General features: G+C 33.4%; 1 protein-coding gene across 2 annotated transcripts in view; it reads right to left on the bottom strand.

Moving 5' to 3' along the window:
• Positions 1 to 19,803, bottom strand: part of LOC111043922 (cholecystokinin receptor) — a 119,402-nt gene that overhangs the window by 12,597 nt on the left and 87,002 nt on the right. The window contains exons 3-5 of one of the 2 annotated variants that reach the window (XM_022328996.2): positions 15,229 to 15,426; positions 12,247 to 12,411; positions 298 to 527 (exon numbers count right to left, since the gene is read on the bottom strand). In XM_022328996.2, the coding sequence (XP_022184688.2) occupies positions 298 to 527; positions 12,247 to 12,411; positions 15,229 to 15,426 (593 nt within the window). The remainder of the gene's footprint in view (positions 1 to 297; positions 528 to 12,246; positions 12,412 to 15,228; positions 15,427 to 19,803) is intronic. The other variant, XM_039423451.1, reaches the window with a different exon arrangement.

Raw genomic sequence — 19,803 nt, 5'->3', positions numbered from 1 at the left:
TATATTATCTCAAATCAATAACTCTTCAGAAGTAGGCCTATAGCTTCTAAATTGAAGAAAGTCTTTGAAAGATTGTTGCTGTTACGGTATTGTATAAAAGTAGGCTAATTAACCCAGCATATTAAAGCTGTATAGGCTAAATGAAATATATTACCTCCTCAAATCATAAATATTACCAAATAGATATGAAACTGGAAATTATCAAATCATAGAATAATATAATTATGATTCAAATAAAAATTAACTATAAATACATTCTGTCGACCTTTATGGAGAAATGCTATGATAATTAATTACCGTATTTATTACGTATAATGGTGTCCAACAAATGAAAAACTCAAGAACAACTGCACAGAGCATTTTGATGACCCTTTTCTTCTTGAGCAATGCCTTCTCAGTGTTTGTTCGTCTTAGACCGCCAGGACTACTGCTCGAAGTTGTGCCCACAGTGCTGTTGAATTTGAATGAAGAACTTGAGCGTGTCACCTCAATATGACTGCAACCATTATTCATAAGCTCGCCTTGACCTGTTGAAAAAACATAATTTCTATGTGATTATCAAGTACAATAATAAAATTCAATTTTTATCTAGTTGGTCTAGGCAAAATAGGAAAGAAACTACTATAATTATTATTATTATGAACGGTCCTGGTACTGGTACGTATTGCTTCCAAGTACAAAATGCTTAGTAGACAAGCAAGTTGCTGTTCAGTAGGCAACAGAAAATATAATTATTTTATGTATCCTACAAAATGCCTAGTACTTGATGAATATATTCACACATCAAATAATATTCATGATAATGATATGCTTCCCTAAAGGAATGCTTTCCATTGATATGTTTTGACTTTCATCAACACATACCGTACCTTTGCATGCATAAATGCATACATATATCTACTCTGTACTCTTTCATTTTATAAAAACAGCAGGCCATCAAATACCTGTGCAAAATTTTATATTGTATACTCGCTGATCTGCTACAAACAGGCTTGATCAAATACCGAATTAATATTTTTTTGATTGGTGAGCGATCATTCACTTCATAAGGGGCAGCAATCTCTTAGAATATTATTCAATCGATTTTTAAAATTCTACTAGCAAATTAAGAAAGTCTTAAGCTAGAATTTTTCACAACTGAGCTATACATAGAGTCCTAAAAAGTGAATTCTAGTACCCTAACTGGTGTTTTTGGAGGTAAGTCTAACAAAAAACTAGAAACTTCTGTGAACTTTTTCAATAATAACTTATAAGAAGTAAGTGGTATGGAACCTATTATTTTGCTATTGTTATCGATATAATTGCACAACGTTTTCCCAAGACACAACTTTTTAAACTGAAAAGGGGTGGATTTAATAATTATTAAGGGGGAATTGGTATTTAGAATGAAATGTTGTAAAATACTGTATTTTTTCAAGAAAGAATGTTAAGACTCAAAAATATTAAATAGTATTGAACATGAGATTGTCTATCTGAATTCAATTAATAGAAAATAATGAATAAACACTATTTGTTTTTTAATATCTACACTTCAGGTTTATGATACTCTGTTAATTATTGGAAAATCAATTCTGCAAATAAGTTAATGATTATTTGGAATAACTCATCCAAGTTAGGAGTTTGGAGCTTTCACATTTATTCCTTTGAAATTAATGTTTTTAATGTTTGAAATCCTTCAATCATTTGAATTGTGATTTCATGTACCGGTATTTTAAGTGAATGAACTCATAATTATGAAGAGGCGTAGGCTACCCATGTATGTGAGTGTGAGTATATAAATGATTCTATTGGAATAAGTAAACTCCACTGCTCGGACTAATACCTAGGAGGAGTGATAATGTTTTGTTTCATAGCATATAAATAATATTTTATTCGATTGGTGTTTATTATATAAAGAGTTGTATATTGAATTCCAATTCAATTATTTAGAGGTAGTATCCCAAGTGTTATTTGAATTACTATAAATGCATTAATTATATGTGGTTTCAAATCACCTACATGAGATACAATCTAATTTTCAATTTTTGCTATGTAAGATAAACTGATCTAAGTCAAATAAGATTTTTCTATGTAAGTATACTTTATTCAAGTACAAATATGTTTATTTGGTCAAAATAAAATAAGATAAGGTTGTTCAAACAAATAGCATATTATAATTGTTTCAAACCTCAATGTAACTCGAAGTCGGGATGAATGATTTTTAAGAAAAGAATGGGATGAAACTTGATACGGTAGCCTGTATGTATCCTTGAGGGAAATCCTGCACCGTAATTATTGTGGTTGAGGGTATACTGTCTCTCTTAATAAACTTTCACTCTCCATCATTGAGTCTCCAGAGAGCTATTGATAAAACAAGATGAAGAGAGACGCTACTGTAGATGGGGAATGAAATTTATGTAGCTCTCATCTTTTTATTACCCGATTCTCTATTCTCTACTCTTGCTTTTTGTATAAAAGACATTTCAACCAAAAAAAGGTGAATTATAATTATTTTCCATCATTTAATAATTTCGACTGTAGTCTATGAGTAATAAACATCATCCATGTCGAAAGTTGAAAGTTATTACTACAAAATCGAAAGAATGTTCTTAATTGGGATGAAGCTGTATTACTATTATTGAATATTACATCTAATGAATATAGAAATCAATAATGAATACATTTGAAAGTGTAGGTAGCTTGGAGATGGATCGAAATTTTTTTTTTCGCCCCACTTGGATGTAATGAGCTGGTTTTCGTGCGTCATATGGTGGCCGAAAGTGATTGTTTTCCGACCAGGCCGGTAAAACTTTACGGCCCTAGGGCTGTAAAATAACCTTGAAGTCAGCTGATTCTGATTTGATATGAACGGGTTTACAAAATAGTTTATGAAACAGAATCAGTTTATGCTTCTAGATTTGAATAAAGTATTTTGCAATAAGATACTATCATTTCATTTGGATGAATGAAATACAAATAAGATATTATAAACTACTCAAATTCAATTTTCAGAGTATAATAGAATCTAACCTCAAACCTCATAGTACTGCGTTTATCACAAAACCTGGTGGATAGTTTTGGAACTACTTGGGCAATATCCATGGTGCTGAACGTTTTAACAAATAGTTTATGAAACAGAATCAGTTTATGCTTCTAGAATTGAATAAAGTATTCTGCAGTAATATACTATCATTTTATTTGGATGAATGAAATAGAGGTAAGATATCTTCTTCTTCTATATAATAAGAGAGAGTGGGGTTGTGTTTGTTCGCATCAAAACATGTCAACTTGTGGATTGCATACCGGAAAAACGGGAATGATTTAGATCTCCAAATTTTGAACATAGATTCTAAAAATATCAATCTCGTGCACCTGGAAGCCCAAATTTCTATTTTCCTTCTAGATTTTTCAGAATATTAATGTTCAAATTCATCTATGCTACCGTAGGCTAATTGAAGTTCCATAGCCCAAAGTGTGTATTTTTATCAGCAGGTTATAAGACTACCATTTACGAATGTCTATGTAGCGCAGTGGTAAGAAGCTTGCTTATGGAGCGATGGTACCTCGGTTCAAATCCCCCGATGCTTCCCATTTTTTTGTTCTTAATTTTTTCCCTCGAAACGTATTATTATCAATTATTTTTTGAAGGAATTTGTTTTCATTACTATTGAACTTGGATTTTATCAAATAATTATTTTCAATGTAAAATTCTGCCACCAGTACAAATGAATTGGACATAGTCTTCATGCTGTAGGCCTATAATTTATTGAATTTCATAAGAAAAACATGAATAGAACACAATAAAATGAGTAATAATTTATATTCTTCAGTTATAATGTAGGCTACTATCAGACACGAATTCCCAGTGAAACGAGTATTTTAGGTTTTTTTTTGGAATTGGGAAAACAAAAGGCTGCCTGATTCAAATTGAGGAGGATCCTAATAGAACTAAAATTTATTGATGTATTGGAAAAATCAATATGATTTTGTGAGGTTTCCAAGTATTATGTATTCTTCAGTTTCCTATACTTTAATAACTAGATACTAATAACTATACTAATAGCTAGAGCTATGACCTTCCACTTTTGTTTTCGGAACTGCTTAATAAACAATTATTCTCATATATATTGTTTATTTCTCTGTGTGGCGAAAAATAGCGTTCGCACCACGGGCAAAAATGTTTTTCCGGCTCTCAATCTTTTCTAGTCCTCGGCCTACCGCCTCGGACTTGAAAACCGATTTCGAGTCGGAAAAGTCTCATTTTCGGCCCTAGGTGCGAAATATACTATTCCAGCTCTCAATCTTTTCTTGTCCTCGGCCTACGGCCTCGGACTTGAAAACTGATTTCGAGCCAGAAAAGTCTCATTTTCGGCCCTAGGTGCGAAATATACTATTACATTATTCATTTTCTGCTATAAGAATACTTCAATTTCTAACTCTGTTTTTCTCAATATAAACAGTGCAACTTCAATTATCCGAACTCCGATTATCGCTCTTATAAGAAATTGGGTGAGATTTCCGCTTATTTCAGAAATGTTTGAAAAGCATCAACAGTCTAAATAAAATTTAGAAAATTTTAATTTTCACAGTAAAGTATTTTAACGGTTATAATTGAAGTAGATAAAACTATAATATCAATGGAGATTTTTCTAAATTCCTATTGTTCTGTGGAAACTCCAATATAATGTAGTCTATATATGCATATGCACTCTTAGGCCGATACAAAAATTGAAAACATTCAAAATGTCACTAACTTGTTTGGCCTATGTAGCCGGGAGACATTGCTGTGTCCGGCCTGCAAAAACTGAGCTTCAAATTGAGAGTTCAAAATCCACTCATAATGTAATGCGCAATAATACTTTCATTTTAAGGTTGGAATACGTTCGTAATCTTGCCTTTGAAATTTCTTCATGAAAAATTCACGTCTCTTTAGAGACCTTTAGAACTGTTTGATAAACTGTTTGGAAACTCCAATTATCCGAATATTTGATTAACCAAATGGGGTCCAGTGCCAATTAATGATTGGAGTTCTAATGTACCATGCATTTCGTTCGTCCATTTTTTATTATTTTCAAGATGTGTATAGTCGAAATACATTATTTTGTGACTTATGGATGAATGAATGAATGAATGAATGAATGAATGAATGAATTTATTTGCCAAAAACAAAATACAAAAAAGCTTTACAAAAAATAAATATAAGTATATGCTACTGCACTTAAACCAAGATACATACATTTATTTAATTAGATATAATAACGAAATGATATCCTTTACATTACAAACAATAGTTTTAAAATGAAGATTCAATTTATGATCACATGCATAAGTACAGTAGGTGAGGCAAAAACACCGGCAAAAGGAAGATTCCTTGTGCGCCAGTGTGAGTCGTAAATCAGCTTAATCAGGGATGTAATAGGCTATATAAACTTGAATCTAGCGTATGAAGTGTTCGAAAATATAATTTATAATATGAAGTTGATTATTGTATAAAAGTCAACGATTGGAAATAATTCAAGTTTAGCCATGCCTCTATGGCTCTTTTTCTGTGTTTATTATTTCGGAAATTATTAAGTGGAAATTCACTTCCTAGTATATTTATGAATTTACTGCTAATGTAGTAAAGTTGCCTTCTAATAAGAGCTGAGTTGGTGTTATATATATAATGATCTTACTTCGCACATATTACTTGAAATGAATAATTGACGAAAGATTTTCATTTACTTTAGAAAATCGATTTTAATGTCAATTATAATATAAACCTCAATAAATCTTAAACTGTACAAATATGAACATTCAATCATTCTCTCATCAGCTCTGCTATTAGTTTGATAAACAACATTAGTAAATTATTAACAAGTCATATGGTTCATATGATTAGAAAGAAGAAGCGTGAATGTAGAGCAACCAGCTTCTTACATCTCCCCCCCTTGAACGAGAAACTTCCCCGAAGGTGTCAATTTGCTTGAGTGACAGATGATTGGTTCACTCCCATTGATTCCGCAGGCCACTTCATACATTGAGTTTGATATTCTTCTTATAATGGGGAACGGTCCACTTCTAACTTCATCTAATTTATTTCTATTCAACTTGTTCCCTTTTTCTATATACACTAGTTCTTTTCCTTGAAACCATATATTCTTCTGTTCTTATCACATCTCAGTTTGTTCCGTTTGTGGTTTAAATTGGAATTTTTTATTGCTTCTTCTCTGTCTATTTGTAGGTTTCGTTTTTTCCTCAGTTGTGATGGTATTATTTCCAAATCCTCTCCCAATAGCAGATATCTTGGTGTAATTTAGTAGTGCTATGGATTGTCTTGTTGTATTCTGATGTGCAACTTTCCGCTATTTTCGACCACGTCTGCGTTCTTCCTTCTGGACTATTCACTTTGCATCTAATACGATTCACCAATGTCTGGTTTAGCCGCTCATTAAGACCATTTGATTGTGGGCAATCTACCGATGTGAACACCATTGTAACACCTTTTTCGAGTAGGTAATCTCTAAACTTTTTTGATTTGATAGACGCATATTGATCAGCTAATAGGATCTTGACAGAATGGTTTTGTAAGATAGGATCTAGCAAACGAATGTATTCTTTAGTAGTTTGACCGCTAGAGCTTGAAGTGAATGCATATCTAGAGAAGTGATCGACCAATATGTGTAGGTATCGTTTTGTTGAGTTGTTTCCACCAAACCCTCCAACAGTATCTATCGTCATGATCTCATACGGTTCACTAGCTGGACCCAATTGTGAAAGTAATCCTATTGAGCGACCTCTTCTTGTTTTATTCTTCTTACATATATGACACGAATCACAATAGCGCTTGACCATTTCATCCATGTTGGAAAAGTAGTAATGTGGACGTATGTGTAATAGTGTGTGGTGAGTTCCGATATGTCCTAGTTGAAAATGAATTTTCTCAATCAATTCTTTACCCTTTTCTTGAGAAAGGAAGATTCTTTTGTTTCCTTTCATACATTTGTAGAATATTTCCTCTTTATATTCAACATTCCTATTATTCATTATTGCTTCTTGTTTTTTTCTTGATCGTCTTTTATTTCTTGTATAGATATCAAATTCACAACTGTTAAAATGTCTTCATTTCCTTCAAAGTGCTCTAAAACTGGATTTCTTGATAAAGTATCTGCTTCAACATTTCCTTTTCCTGGGCTATATATCAATGTGAAATCATATTGCGATAGGTAGTATACAAGATCTCCCAATTCTTCATCGGTTCGTGCTTTCACTCTGAGATTCTCCAATGGTTTATGGTCTGTGATCACTGTAAACTTCCGTCCTATCAACCAATATTGCCAATACATAATTGTCTCTTTTATAGCCATACATTCCAGATAAATAGCTTTTTTCTTCTTTTGAGCAGGGCTCAGTTTTTTTGAAAAATATGCTACTGGATGAAGCTCATTATTTTCTTTTGGTTGTTTCAGTACAGCTCCAAATCCCTCTCCACTGGCATCGGTGAAAATGAATACTGGTTTTTCATAATCATAAATTGTAATACGGACTAGAACATAAGTATTTCTTCACGTTTTGGAAAGCTTTATCACATGTCTCTGACCAGATAAAAGGTATGTCCTTCCTCAGTAGATTGTGTAAAGGTTCTAGAACTTTCACTGCATTCTCTATGTATTTATAATAGAAATTTATTTTCCCCAAAAACTGGCGTACATTCTTCTTGGTTTTTGGTTGTGGGAAATTTTCAATTGCTTTGAGATTGTCAGTGAGTGGACGGACTGAGTTATTTTCAATTATGTGTCCCAAATATTAATTGAACTCCTTGCAAAGTTACATTTTCCAATTTCAGCTTGAACCCTTCTTTATAAACCGCATCAAGTACGAGGTTTATATGTTTCAAGTGTTCCTCAAATGTCTTTGAAAATATTAAAATATCATCAATGTAGCAAGTACAAAAATCAGTCAACTTATTTTTTTGTAAAGTGTTAGGCCTACCCAATATTCTTTGAAAAATTGCAGGCGCGGTCTTCAAACCAAATGGTATCCGTAACCATTGATAATGGCCTTCGTGGGTCACAAATGCAGTTTTCATTCTGTCTTCTTTTTTTATTGGTATTGTCCAGAATGCTGAATTAACATCAAGTACTGTGTACCATTTACAATTACCAGCCTTCACTGTTATATCTTCTATTCTTGGGAATGGTTGTGGCTCTGGTATTACAATTTTGTTCAGTTCCCGGAAGTCAATACATAGCCGTGATTTTTTTTTTTCTTCTCGTTTGAAGGCAAGTGTAACAGGAGATGCAAATGGTGAAGTTGAATATTCAATCAATCCTGCCTCTAAAAGTTTTGAAATTTGTTGTTCTATTTCTTTTTTATCTGGGATACACGTTCTGTATGGCTTCTTAATAATATATCTATCTTCTGAAAGTTTGATTTCTGCCTCTGCATGTTTTACCTCACCTACATCATATTTGTGTTTTGCAAATAGTGATTCATAACCTTCAATCAGCCTTGTTATTGTTTGTCTCTTTTCAGTATCAAGATAATTCAGATTGCTTTCCATATTTACAGAGAAGACAGATGACTCATAATTCAATCTTTCAACATCGAGTGTATTTTCCTCACAGGTTGTGAAATTCACTGTTTTATTTTTATTCCTACAGATCTCTGCAGGATGAAAGCGATTTGGTTTTCCCAAGGCTGTACATACAGAACAAGGAGTCTTCTTTCTTCTTATCTCTTCCATCTTGGTTGAGTCTTTTTTCTGGCTATTTATATGACTATGTCCGTTTGAGTTTGTGAATGAATCATATTTTTGAATCTCATTCATCAGATCTTCTGTGGTCTCGATATTTTCCTTATCTAATCTATTCTGAATATGAACTGGTAGTCCCACAACAATATGTGAGATTCTAGATTCATCTGTCATAGTTCTCTCACATTCAAGCAATAATCGATTTATAATGATCTTACTTCGCACATATTACTTGAAATGAATAATTGACGAAAGATTTTCATTTACTTTAGAAAATCGATTTTAATGTCAATCTCTATACTTATAAAAGGCTAAGCCCCGACAGACTGAAATCACACCACAGCCCAAACTACTGAGCATAAAAGCTTGAAATTTTGCACGATTGTTTATGGTAGCCTGAAAACATCCACTAAGGAAGGATTTTCAGAAATTTGCCCCCCTGAGGGAGCTGGGGCCCCCCCAAAATTTTGTACTTTTTAACCGCTCATTTCACAGCAAAGTCATGAGGAACTTTTTTGTTCAGCTACGAAAAAAAATTAGATCTATGCAGAAAAATCTCGATCAGGAGCACAGGGGAGTCCAGGAGAGGGCATTTTTCGAAAATTTTGATGTAAAATCACACTACAGCTCAAACTAATTGTCCTACAGACTTGAAACTTTGCACAAATATTCTTCAATCATGCTAGACGCGCACTAAGAACGGATTTTGAGATATTTCGCCTCTAAGGGTTTCAAAGGATGGAAAAGGATCCTATTAAGTAAGGTTATGGACATGGTAAGGTGAGTGCCATATGGAAATGAGATAATTTATTTATTGACATGTGATATTCTAACATATGTTGTAATCATTGGAAATAACAAAATAATATGATAGAAATTCAAAAAAGAACATCTGTTTTGTTATTGCTTTCTACCTGATTCCACTCAACCTCAATAATATTGTTCTGATAATTGATAAATATGTTTAATAATATTATAATTATTGATATAATAAAAGTATTGTTTTGATAATTAATATTATCATTAATATAATAATAGTATTGTTTTGGTAATCAATAAATATTTTAATTTTCACAGTAAAGTATTTTAACGGTTATAATTGAAGTAGATAAAACTATAATATCAATGGAGATTTTTCTAAATTCCTATTGTTCTGTGGAAACTCCAATATAATGTAGTCTATATATGCATATGCACTCTTAGGCCGATACAAAAATTGAAAACATTCAAAATGTCACTAACTTATTTGGCCTATGTAGCCGGGAGACATTGCTGTGTCCGGCCTGCAAAAACTGAGCTTCAAATTGAGAGTTCAAAATCCACTCATAATGTAATGCGCAATAATACTTTCATTTTAAGGTTGGAATACGTTCGTAATCTTGCCTTTGAAATTTCTTCATGAAAAATTCACGTCTCTTTAGAGACCTTTTGAACTGTTTGATAAACTATTTGGAAACTCCAATTATCCGAATATTTGATTAACCAAATGGGGTCCAGTGCCAATTAATGATTGGAGTTCTAATGTACCATTTCGTTCGTCTATTTTTTATTATTTTCAAGATGTGTATAGTCAAAATACATTATTTTGTGACTTATGAATGAATGAATGAATGAATGAATGAATGAATGAATGAATGAATTTTATTTGCCAAAAACAAAATACAAAAAAGCTTTACAAAAAATAAATATAAGTATATGCTACTGCACTTTAACCAAGATACATACATTTATTTAATTAGATATAATAACGAAATGATATCCTCTACATTACAAACAATAGTTTTAAAATGAAGATTCAATTTATGATCACATGCATAAGTACAGTAGGTGAGGCAAAAACACCGGCAAAAGGAAGATTCCTTGTGCGCCAGTGTGAGTCGTAAATCAGCTTAATCAGGGATGTAATATATAAACTTGAATCTAGCGTATGAAGTGTTCGAAAATATAATTTATAATATGAAGTTGATTATTGTATAAAAGTCAACGATTGGAAAAATTCAAGTTTAGCCATGCCTCTATGGCTCTTTTTCTGTGTTTATTATTTCGGAAATTATTAAGTGGAAATTCACTTTCTAGTATATTTATGAATTTACTGCTAATGTAGTAAAGTTGCCTTCTAAGAAGAGCTGAGTTGGTGTTATATATTTCATATTTTCTTATTGTATTAGGTCTAAGATTATAATTTATGCCATCGGCTAGAGGGAAATTATGCTCGTATTTAAAACTGTAATTTGTTATGCAACTAAGATATAACTGTCGTATAGTTTTAACATCAAATTCACTGAACAAAATCTTACTATCATAAGCTCTAGGTTTCTTTAAAAATGTCTTTATGATGAATTTTTGTATTAGAAAAAGGTTTTTAATATGGGTATCGAAAGTCCCACCCCAAACTATTAAACCATATCGCATTAGGGATTCTACTAGTGCCGTATATACCTGTTTGCATTCTGAGAAAGATAGCACATTTTTCAATTTATAAAATTTATAAGATAGGTATTCTAGTCTCTTACATAGGAAGTTAACATGGATGTCCCATTTGAGACACTCATCGATCCATATACCAAGATATTTGAGGTTTGATTTCCTATTAATAACAGGGCAGGAACATCTTTTAATGTTTGGTTGATTTATTGAAGAACAGTTTGAATGGATTTTTAACTTATATTGATTGTTAGGTTTACCCTCTCTATTTGCTAAAAAAGCTATGTAATTGGTTTTTTCTACATTTAAACTCAAAGCATTAGAAGTCCATCCAGTATTATGAGACTTATGGTGTTTGTAATACAATTAAATACCGTCTGGATGTCATGAGAATATACTGCAAACTGTAGACTCATTTTATATATAAATTTTATTTAATCTGTGATCCGAAGGATTTATTGATTATGGATGACTATAATAACTGAATGATCGATAAAGAGTCATATTAGACTACTTTTCACTAACCATACTTATATTTAGATCATAAAAATAAGCCAGCAGCATTTTTCCGATTTTTTTCGGACTTTTTCTGAACTCTCTTGTGGTCAAATATTAATATCAATAATGTCATACTCCCGCTTCGCGCTCGGCACCCCAGTTGGGTAACCAGTGGGGACTGGTTAGTCCCCAGTTGGGAGGCGGGCTTCACCCTCCCAATCACCTTTCATGGATGTACAGAATAGGGTAGGAATTTTTCGTATTTGGGAAAACTTCAAATTTTCGATGAAAACTCAATTTCCCGGGTCGCCATTTGAATTTGATCGAAATCGAACTATGAATATAGGCTTATCTCCGGGAGCTTCTATCGAATTTTCTGTGCGAGGCTTATTTAAATGTGTCGAAAAAATTGGGGGGGCTTTGGGGGTGCCAGGGGGGTAAAATTTTCGTGATTTGGAGGATTCCCATAGCCTCTAGTGTGTTCTCTAACTGATTTTGGGGTGGGTTCTCCGAGACAATCAGCCGTATTGGCTGTGAATTTTTTGTAATTTTTAGTCTTTTGCAGCTTTAATATAAGATTTAAAATACTGAAAATTTTCATTTTGGCAAACCTGATTGATTTGACGGCCGAATTCCTCGCCACAGAGTGATGGTGATCAATGAATACGTCACTATGAGTATGAAAAGTGGAAGCACTAGGAGGACAGCATCTAGCATCAAGTTGTATCCTCGTTCATAGTCAGCATCTGGCCAGATTTCTCGACATTTCTTCAAACCTGCAATCAATATATCCAACTAGTAAAGAAGACTATCAATAATCTGAAAAACATATTATCGTTTTCTATTCATTATATAATGAAAATTTGATAAAATCAGTTTGGACAGATTATATAGCTGATATTTTGCTAGTCAATAATAATATTTTGCATGAGCTTATAAAATTAAGTGATATAAATATTATATAAATGAATGAATGATATTGTCGTGAACCAACATTGGCAATAGACAAAATGAAAAAGAGATTATCATAGTTCAAAGTGCAGCTACAGGGCTTAAAGATCTTCGCGAAGCTGTTTCGATTTGATTCATTTATAATAAAACTGATGAAACTCTTTGAAGAAAGAAAACACCGCGTTGGTTAGGGTAGTGATACAGGTCTAATAAATTGTAGACTACACTACATGAGCTTGCCACAATATATAACTAAGTTATATAATTAAAATTAATACAATTTTTATAAGTATCGTAACTGATTTGAATATCGAATAGATTACTCAAGCAGTACTGTACATACAGTCAAACGATACAGTATACGGTATCTTGTCGAATGGATATCAAAGTGCGAGTTATTGAATGTATTCTATTTGTAGTATTGTATACAATAAATTCAATGAAAACGAACCCAGCAACGTTCTCCTACGTTTATATCTAACAGGATTCCCATTGAAAGCACGTTCCAAGTCAGTAAATTTTAGCTATAACTGCCAAAAGCGATAATTGATCCACACTGTGTACATCCTTTTAGAGTATCGTCGAGTAGCCTATGGCATGGGTTTGGGTGCAGCGCAGTCGTCATATCTCACTGGAAGCCTGCTTCCACTTTCTATCCACGTGCACTTCGTCAACCGCAAATTCTTATAAATTGCAGAGCATACACGCCAAACGCAGAAACGCACTGCAAGAGTAGTCTCTCTGCAACGCCGCTCTCTCACAAACCGAGAGTAGTCCATAGAATACGAAAACTTGGTAATTTATGGACGAATATTCTTTTTATATGGCACAGCTGCAACTTTTTCGGTGAGTGTGGTCCAAACATGAATATGCTAATGAGATGGTATTGCAAATACAATATTGATATTATGAACAGATGCGATTCAGGAACTCGAACTTTCTCAGCTATTTAAAAAGTAGGTACTGAAAAGCGAAATTTTCTCTTTCCAAGAAAATCGGAAGGCTCTTATTCTTAAAATCTTAAGTCTATTTATTTCTCATGAAATTAAAAAATCAATAAACTATACAATAAACACTTCAATAATTAAATTAATTTGAAAAATAAGATATTAGGCCTAGGAGCTACTTCCCCAAAAGAGCGCTTGCTCACTACTTCCGTAAACAAAGCCGTATAGTGCATTCGTGTGACGGCACAGGTAAGGCTCTACACCAATAAAAACACTAGTAAAGCTGATATCAACGAATTTTTATTGGTTAAGGAGTCCTACCTGTGCTAACGTCACACGAATGCACTACAGCTTTGTTTACGGAGGTAGTGAGCAAGCTCGAGCTTGGGGAAGAAACTAACTTCAGTTTTTTTATTAATAAATTCAATTTTACATAAATTCATCTCACATCATCCGTTACTTCATTCTCGTATAAATAATGAATTTGGGAGTTAATAGTTTCAATTCATTTTTTATTGAAACTACAAACTGTAGTTGAACTGCCAATATGTAATTTTGCCACAAATTGAACAGAATCCAATGAGTAGCCGGTATTTTTGTTTTAGGTGCAGTAGCTTTTGAGTTTGTTACTATGAGTTTGACAAAATTGATGTGTATTTTCTCCCTACCAAATAGTCTAGATTCTATGTACATGCTTCATCGAATTTGAACAAGTAGCTACCGTAATAAGTTCTTAAAACTCAATTACTCAACTATTAGAAATTGACACCACAACAAATAATAGTGGAAGCCTAGTCCATATGAAAAAATGTTAAAAAATGACATAACATTAATGGAAATTATAATGAGTTAAATGTTATGAATATTATTGAAAGCTTCCATGAGAGACTATATTCCTTAACTCCTATAAATCAATTGTAATTCAAGTAGGCTACCATAAATAATTATTGGAAAATGATATATTTTATATGGTACTGTATAGAAAAGGCTCTTAGTCTTGGTGTCGTAGACGAGTATAATTTCTGAAGTTTTTGTGTAGCCCACCAGTACAGCAATAATTTCCATTAATTTCCACACTCAATTTTCCATCAAGTTTTGTATAAGGTCAACATAGGTACAATAACTTTAATAAGAAATATTGTGGATTGATTAAAGATAGTTTGAGTACAGTAGAGGTAGGCTAATAGATAGTCTACTTTTGAACTTTAATTGTTGAAAACAAAATCATTTCTAAAATGAATTTTCATCAGGAAATTTGCACCAGAAGCAAGCTCTTGCATTGTTACCCGTGAATTATTTTGATGAAATTCACCACTCAAGGGATATTGTTCTATTGACTAGAAATTGGAGGAAGTAGTTACTGTATTGAGGTGACATCACTCGTCAGGTTATTTAGCAGAATACTGTATCCCTTTATGTGGAAACATAACCTTTAAAACCTTTAATAACCTTTCCTTGACCACAAACAATATTCTTATCAATTAAGGTCAAAATAGAATAGCTTATTAGTCTTTATCTAGGTGCTATAGATATAAAAAAATCACTGATGGGATGGGTGACATGACTATAGGGTTTGATAGTGTATGAGGTGAGTATGTATGTTTAGTAATGCAATATAAAGGTAGATATGGAATGCAATATACATTAACAATGCAAAATCGATTTTCCAAGGTACATTGATGCCAAGTGACTGACCTTGATTGGTGGGAATTAAGCGACTAAGGAGAGAAATGGGGAGCATAGTGACGAAGCTGGCGAGCCAGATGACCGCTATGAGGCGATAGGCGTGCGACAGAGTCTGCCATCGCCGCGAGCGCAGAGGGTGGCAGATAGCATAGTAGCGCTCTACCGAAATCGCCACTAGAGTCCACGCCGAAACTGCTACGCTTGTCGCTGCAAACATTTTCAAATCAATTCTCAAAACCTACAGTGACAAAATACATAGGGTACAAATACAAGGGGTAGCTACTTTTATCAATATAAATAAAATAGGAATAGTGTAGGCCTGCCCGGTTTGCAGGAAACACCTTCTACTTCATTCTAAAAAAATGTTATTAAAGTATTTTTAAACGTTAAAACCATTGGATATTAATTGAAGGCTCTCTGCATTTCGGGACTTATCTAATCTTTGCGTGCAAATCCACATGAAGATTGGATAAGTCTCAAAATGTATGCCTTTCAATTAATATTCAATGGCTTAATAGTTTAAATAACTCCAATGAGACTTTCTAATAATGAAGTACAGTATAAGGTTTTTCCTGCAAACCGGGTAGGCCTACAATATTAATGTACTATTTATGTACAATTTTTTATAATTTAGAAACGTTTACGGAGATTATTGGTTTTTAAAAAGATGTAGAAGGAGTGTTTTATAAAAAAGGGTGCTCTTTCCATTTTATTTTTATTAACAGAGGAATATGCATGAGGGATACATGTCATATCGGGTAGGCTAAACACATTTTTCTCATCAATGAAATGATATAAATACTTTTTGAAAGACTCCACTGAATCCGCTCTTCATTATATGCTACAAAGGCCTATTGGCTAGTATGCATGTATGCTAGAATACCTGTATGTTTGGTACGTAGTACTACTATCATAGGCTAACAGAAAAAGCAACATACTCCCACATTACATACAAACATTTTCCCTGAATGAAAACTTGAGATACTGACCTCATAATTATCTGCAGTGATAAATAATTGAACTGATGCTGTATCACTACCACCGTAAACAAAGCCGTAGTGCATTCGTGTGACGTCAGCACAAGTAGGGCTCCTACACCAATAAAAATTCGTTGATTTCAGTTGATCTATATCAGCTAGTGTTTTTATTGGTGTAGGAGCCCTACCTGTGCTGACGTCACACGAATGCACTATGGCTTTGTTTACGGAGGTAGTGGCTGTATCCCTGTGGAGTCCAAAGCATCACTTGGCTTGAAAATCGATTACACTTGTAAAAAAATCTGGTGTGGTACACTCACACAACTTTCCTTGCCGTTATGAAAATTGATCACCTGACGCTAGTGTTCACGCGCATCTAAAGTCTACTATTCAAAGATCTGAGCCAGCTGGTGACAGGACGATAACGAGCAGCAGACATACGAGGTCTGCTATCTCTACATAGTGAATCATTTAATAAAATCAACAGTTGCCAACAGCTTGCAATTAGACAATCACATTTTCTCGAATTTCGAGCTTATTTTCAAATTTAGGTGAAAATTTTACTGAGCATTACTTGTAGAGATTTTCATGCTCGATCTTTTCCACTTAAAACATTTTGTTTAGATTGTATCTGGAGCCTGATTGGGAACCTAAAATCGAACTTTGCATAGATGGGGCGGAGCTCCTGAGTTTTTTACAGATATGGAACTTGTGGCAGTTGATAGAGTTTATCAATGACTATTTCAGGTATTTCAAGTATGAATTTGATCAAAATTGTTGGTGCCATTTTCGAGAAAATCGCGAAAATCCCTGTTTGTGACAGCATTTTTGCCATTTTAGCCGTCATCTTGAATTGCATTTGATAGAAATTGTTCGAGTCGGATCATTATATTGTAAGGACCTCAAGCTCCAAATTTCTTATAGAAATTTAGAAATTGGGGTACCTCCATTTTTTTGTAAAGCAATACTTTCCTTACCTATGGTAATAGGACAAGGAAAGTAATAAAGTTTATCAATACTTTGAGATGTTTCTTTGATTTTATAGTTCTGATCGATGAAACCACCATTTGATCAAGTAGTTATTCAATAAAGGCAACCAACTTTTGAATTGCCATGTTTAGAAATCAATTTTTGATTAATGTCAAATCTGTATGTCCCCTTCTCAATAATAGCTTGTATGATTTTTCTTGTGAGTTTTTCAGAAATATCCATGATGTGACAAGCTGAAACTACAAAATTGGAGAACTATAAAACATTATTATGACTCATTCATGATAGAGTAGTCTTGCAAATATTTTCAATCTCTTCCTTACAAAAGTCGGATATCTTATATTAAGCGAGCAATTTCTGTATTTATATACCTGGTTATTTTTATATCTGGCTATTTATGTTTTACGGATCTCGAGAACGGCTCTAACGAATTTCACGAAATTTGGAACATAGTAGGTTTATGATATAAAGATTCGATTACACTAGGTCTCATTTTTTGGAAAACTCGCTGAACGACATTAAAAGGATAATTCATCCTTGAAAAACAGATGATAATTTCGTCGTCTCTCGATATCAGAAGATGCGTGTGCCTGTGTGGGAGCGAGACAGAATTCATCCTTGAAAAACAGATGATAATTTCGTCGTCTCTCGATAACAGAAGATGCGTGTGCCTGTGTGGAAGAGAGACAGAATTATTTCCAGCTGTGTAATCATAATCAATCAGCGAGAAATTTTATCTAGCTAGGCAATTTAATCGATTTGATCAACATAATATGATTTGTTGACATGACATGATAATCCTCCTAAACTAGAGTATATAATAATTTTCAAAGTTGATCATTATTTGACAATTTCAAGTAATTAGTGAGTGTTATTTTGTTATTCGATTTGGTTTGTATATAATCTAAATTATAATTTTTTTTGTTTTCAAATGTTTGAACAGAATATTGAACCTGAATTCAAGTGTATGGAACATAACCTACTTTTTTGACTATTTATAGTGTATAAATCAAAATTCGGGAGAGAAACAGTTTTGGGCTGTGCCTGTTAGTACTTCCCCAATAATTTCAAAGAATCGCGTTCGGTTTATCAAAAGTTAATAAATAAATAACGAGCGAAGCTCGGTGCTCCGATATTGAATATTTATGATGAAAACATCTGTACAGTAATAATATTATTTGCCATCATGAAAAATCCAAGATCGAGAACACCATTATTATCATGATTTTTGGTTCTTTCATTCGTAATGTTGTTCTCGATCTTGGATTTTTCATGATGGCAAATAATATTATTACTTTACAGATGTTTTCATCATAAATATTCAATATCGGAGCACCGAGATTCGCTCGTTATTTAGTTAAATTAGCAGAAAGTGTTTCTAATTTTAAAGTCCTTTCGTACTAATAAACCATAAATTAAAATAGATAGAAACCAACCTGGCTCACGCCGGTTTGAACTCAAATCATGTAATCTTTTAAAGGTCGAACAGACCTAAAATTCTATCTTCTGCCCCAGAATTCTAGATTAATTCAACATCGATGCTATTCCTGAAAGCTTATTCTATGATAATAGCAGTAATCTTTGTCTCGCTACTGAAGAGTTTGCAATTCAAGAGCCTTTAAGCTCGTAAGAATCTCAGGGTTATAGTTTTATTGCCCAGTCCCACATCAAGAGTGAATCTAAAGCCTATCTCGAATTTCAAAAGATAGAGTTAATTATCCTCCCTTTTGAAGTTTCTATCGTGCTCCCACTTCAACTTTGAATGATTTTAAGCGTGATAGACCATGTCGCGCTACCGTATATGGACGGTACAGGCACAGAATTTCCTATCTTGTCAAACAACGTCCACATTATATTGAAAGACTCCACTGAATCCGCTCTTCATTATATGCTACAAAGGCCTGTTGGCTAGTATGCCTGTATGCTAGAATACCTGTATTTTTGGTACATTGGTACGTAGTACTACTATCATAGGCTAAGAGAAAAAGCAACATACTCCCACATTACATACAAACATTTTCCCTGAATGAAAACTGGAGATACTGATGAGACAGACCTCATAATTATCTGCAGTAATAAATAATTGAACTGATGCTGTATCCCTGTGGAGTCCAAAGCATCACTTGGCTTGAAAATCGATTACACTTGTAAAAAAATCTGGTGTGGTACACTCACACAACTTTCCTTGCCGTTATGAAAATTGATCACCTGACGCTAGTGTTCACGCGCATCTCAAGTCTACTATTCAAAGATCCAAGCCAGCTGGTGACAGGACGATAACGAGCAGCAGACATACGAGGTCTGCTATCTCTACATAGTGAATCATTATTTAATAAAATCAACAGTTGCCAACAGTTTGCAATTAGACAATCACATTTTCTCGAACTTCGAGCTTATTTTCAAATTTAGGTGAAAATGTTACTGAGCATTACTTGTAGAGATTTTCATGCTCGATCTTTTCCACTTAAAACATTTTGTTTAGATTGTATCTGGAGCCTGATTGGGAACCTAAAATCGAACTTTGCGTAGATGGGGCGGAGCTCATGATTTTTTTACAGATATGGGACTTGTGGCAGTTGATAGAGTTTATCAATGACTATTTCAGGTATTTTAAGTA

This window comes from Nilaparvata lugens, chromosome 3 (genome assembly GCF_014356525.2).
Source record: "Nilaparvata lugens isolate BPH chromosome 3, ASM1435652v1, whole genome shotgun sequence".
NCBI classification, from domain to species: Eukaryota; Metazoa; Arthropoda; class Insecta; order Hemiptera; family Delphacidae; genus Nilaparvata; species Nilaparvata lugens.
The sequence above is the reverse complement of the archived record's forward strand: the minus strand, read 5'-3'. Positions and strand labels throughout refer to the sequence as shown.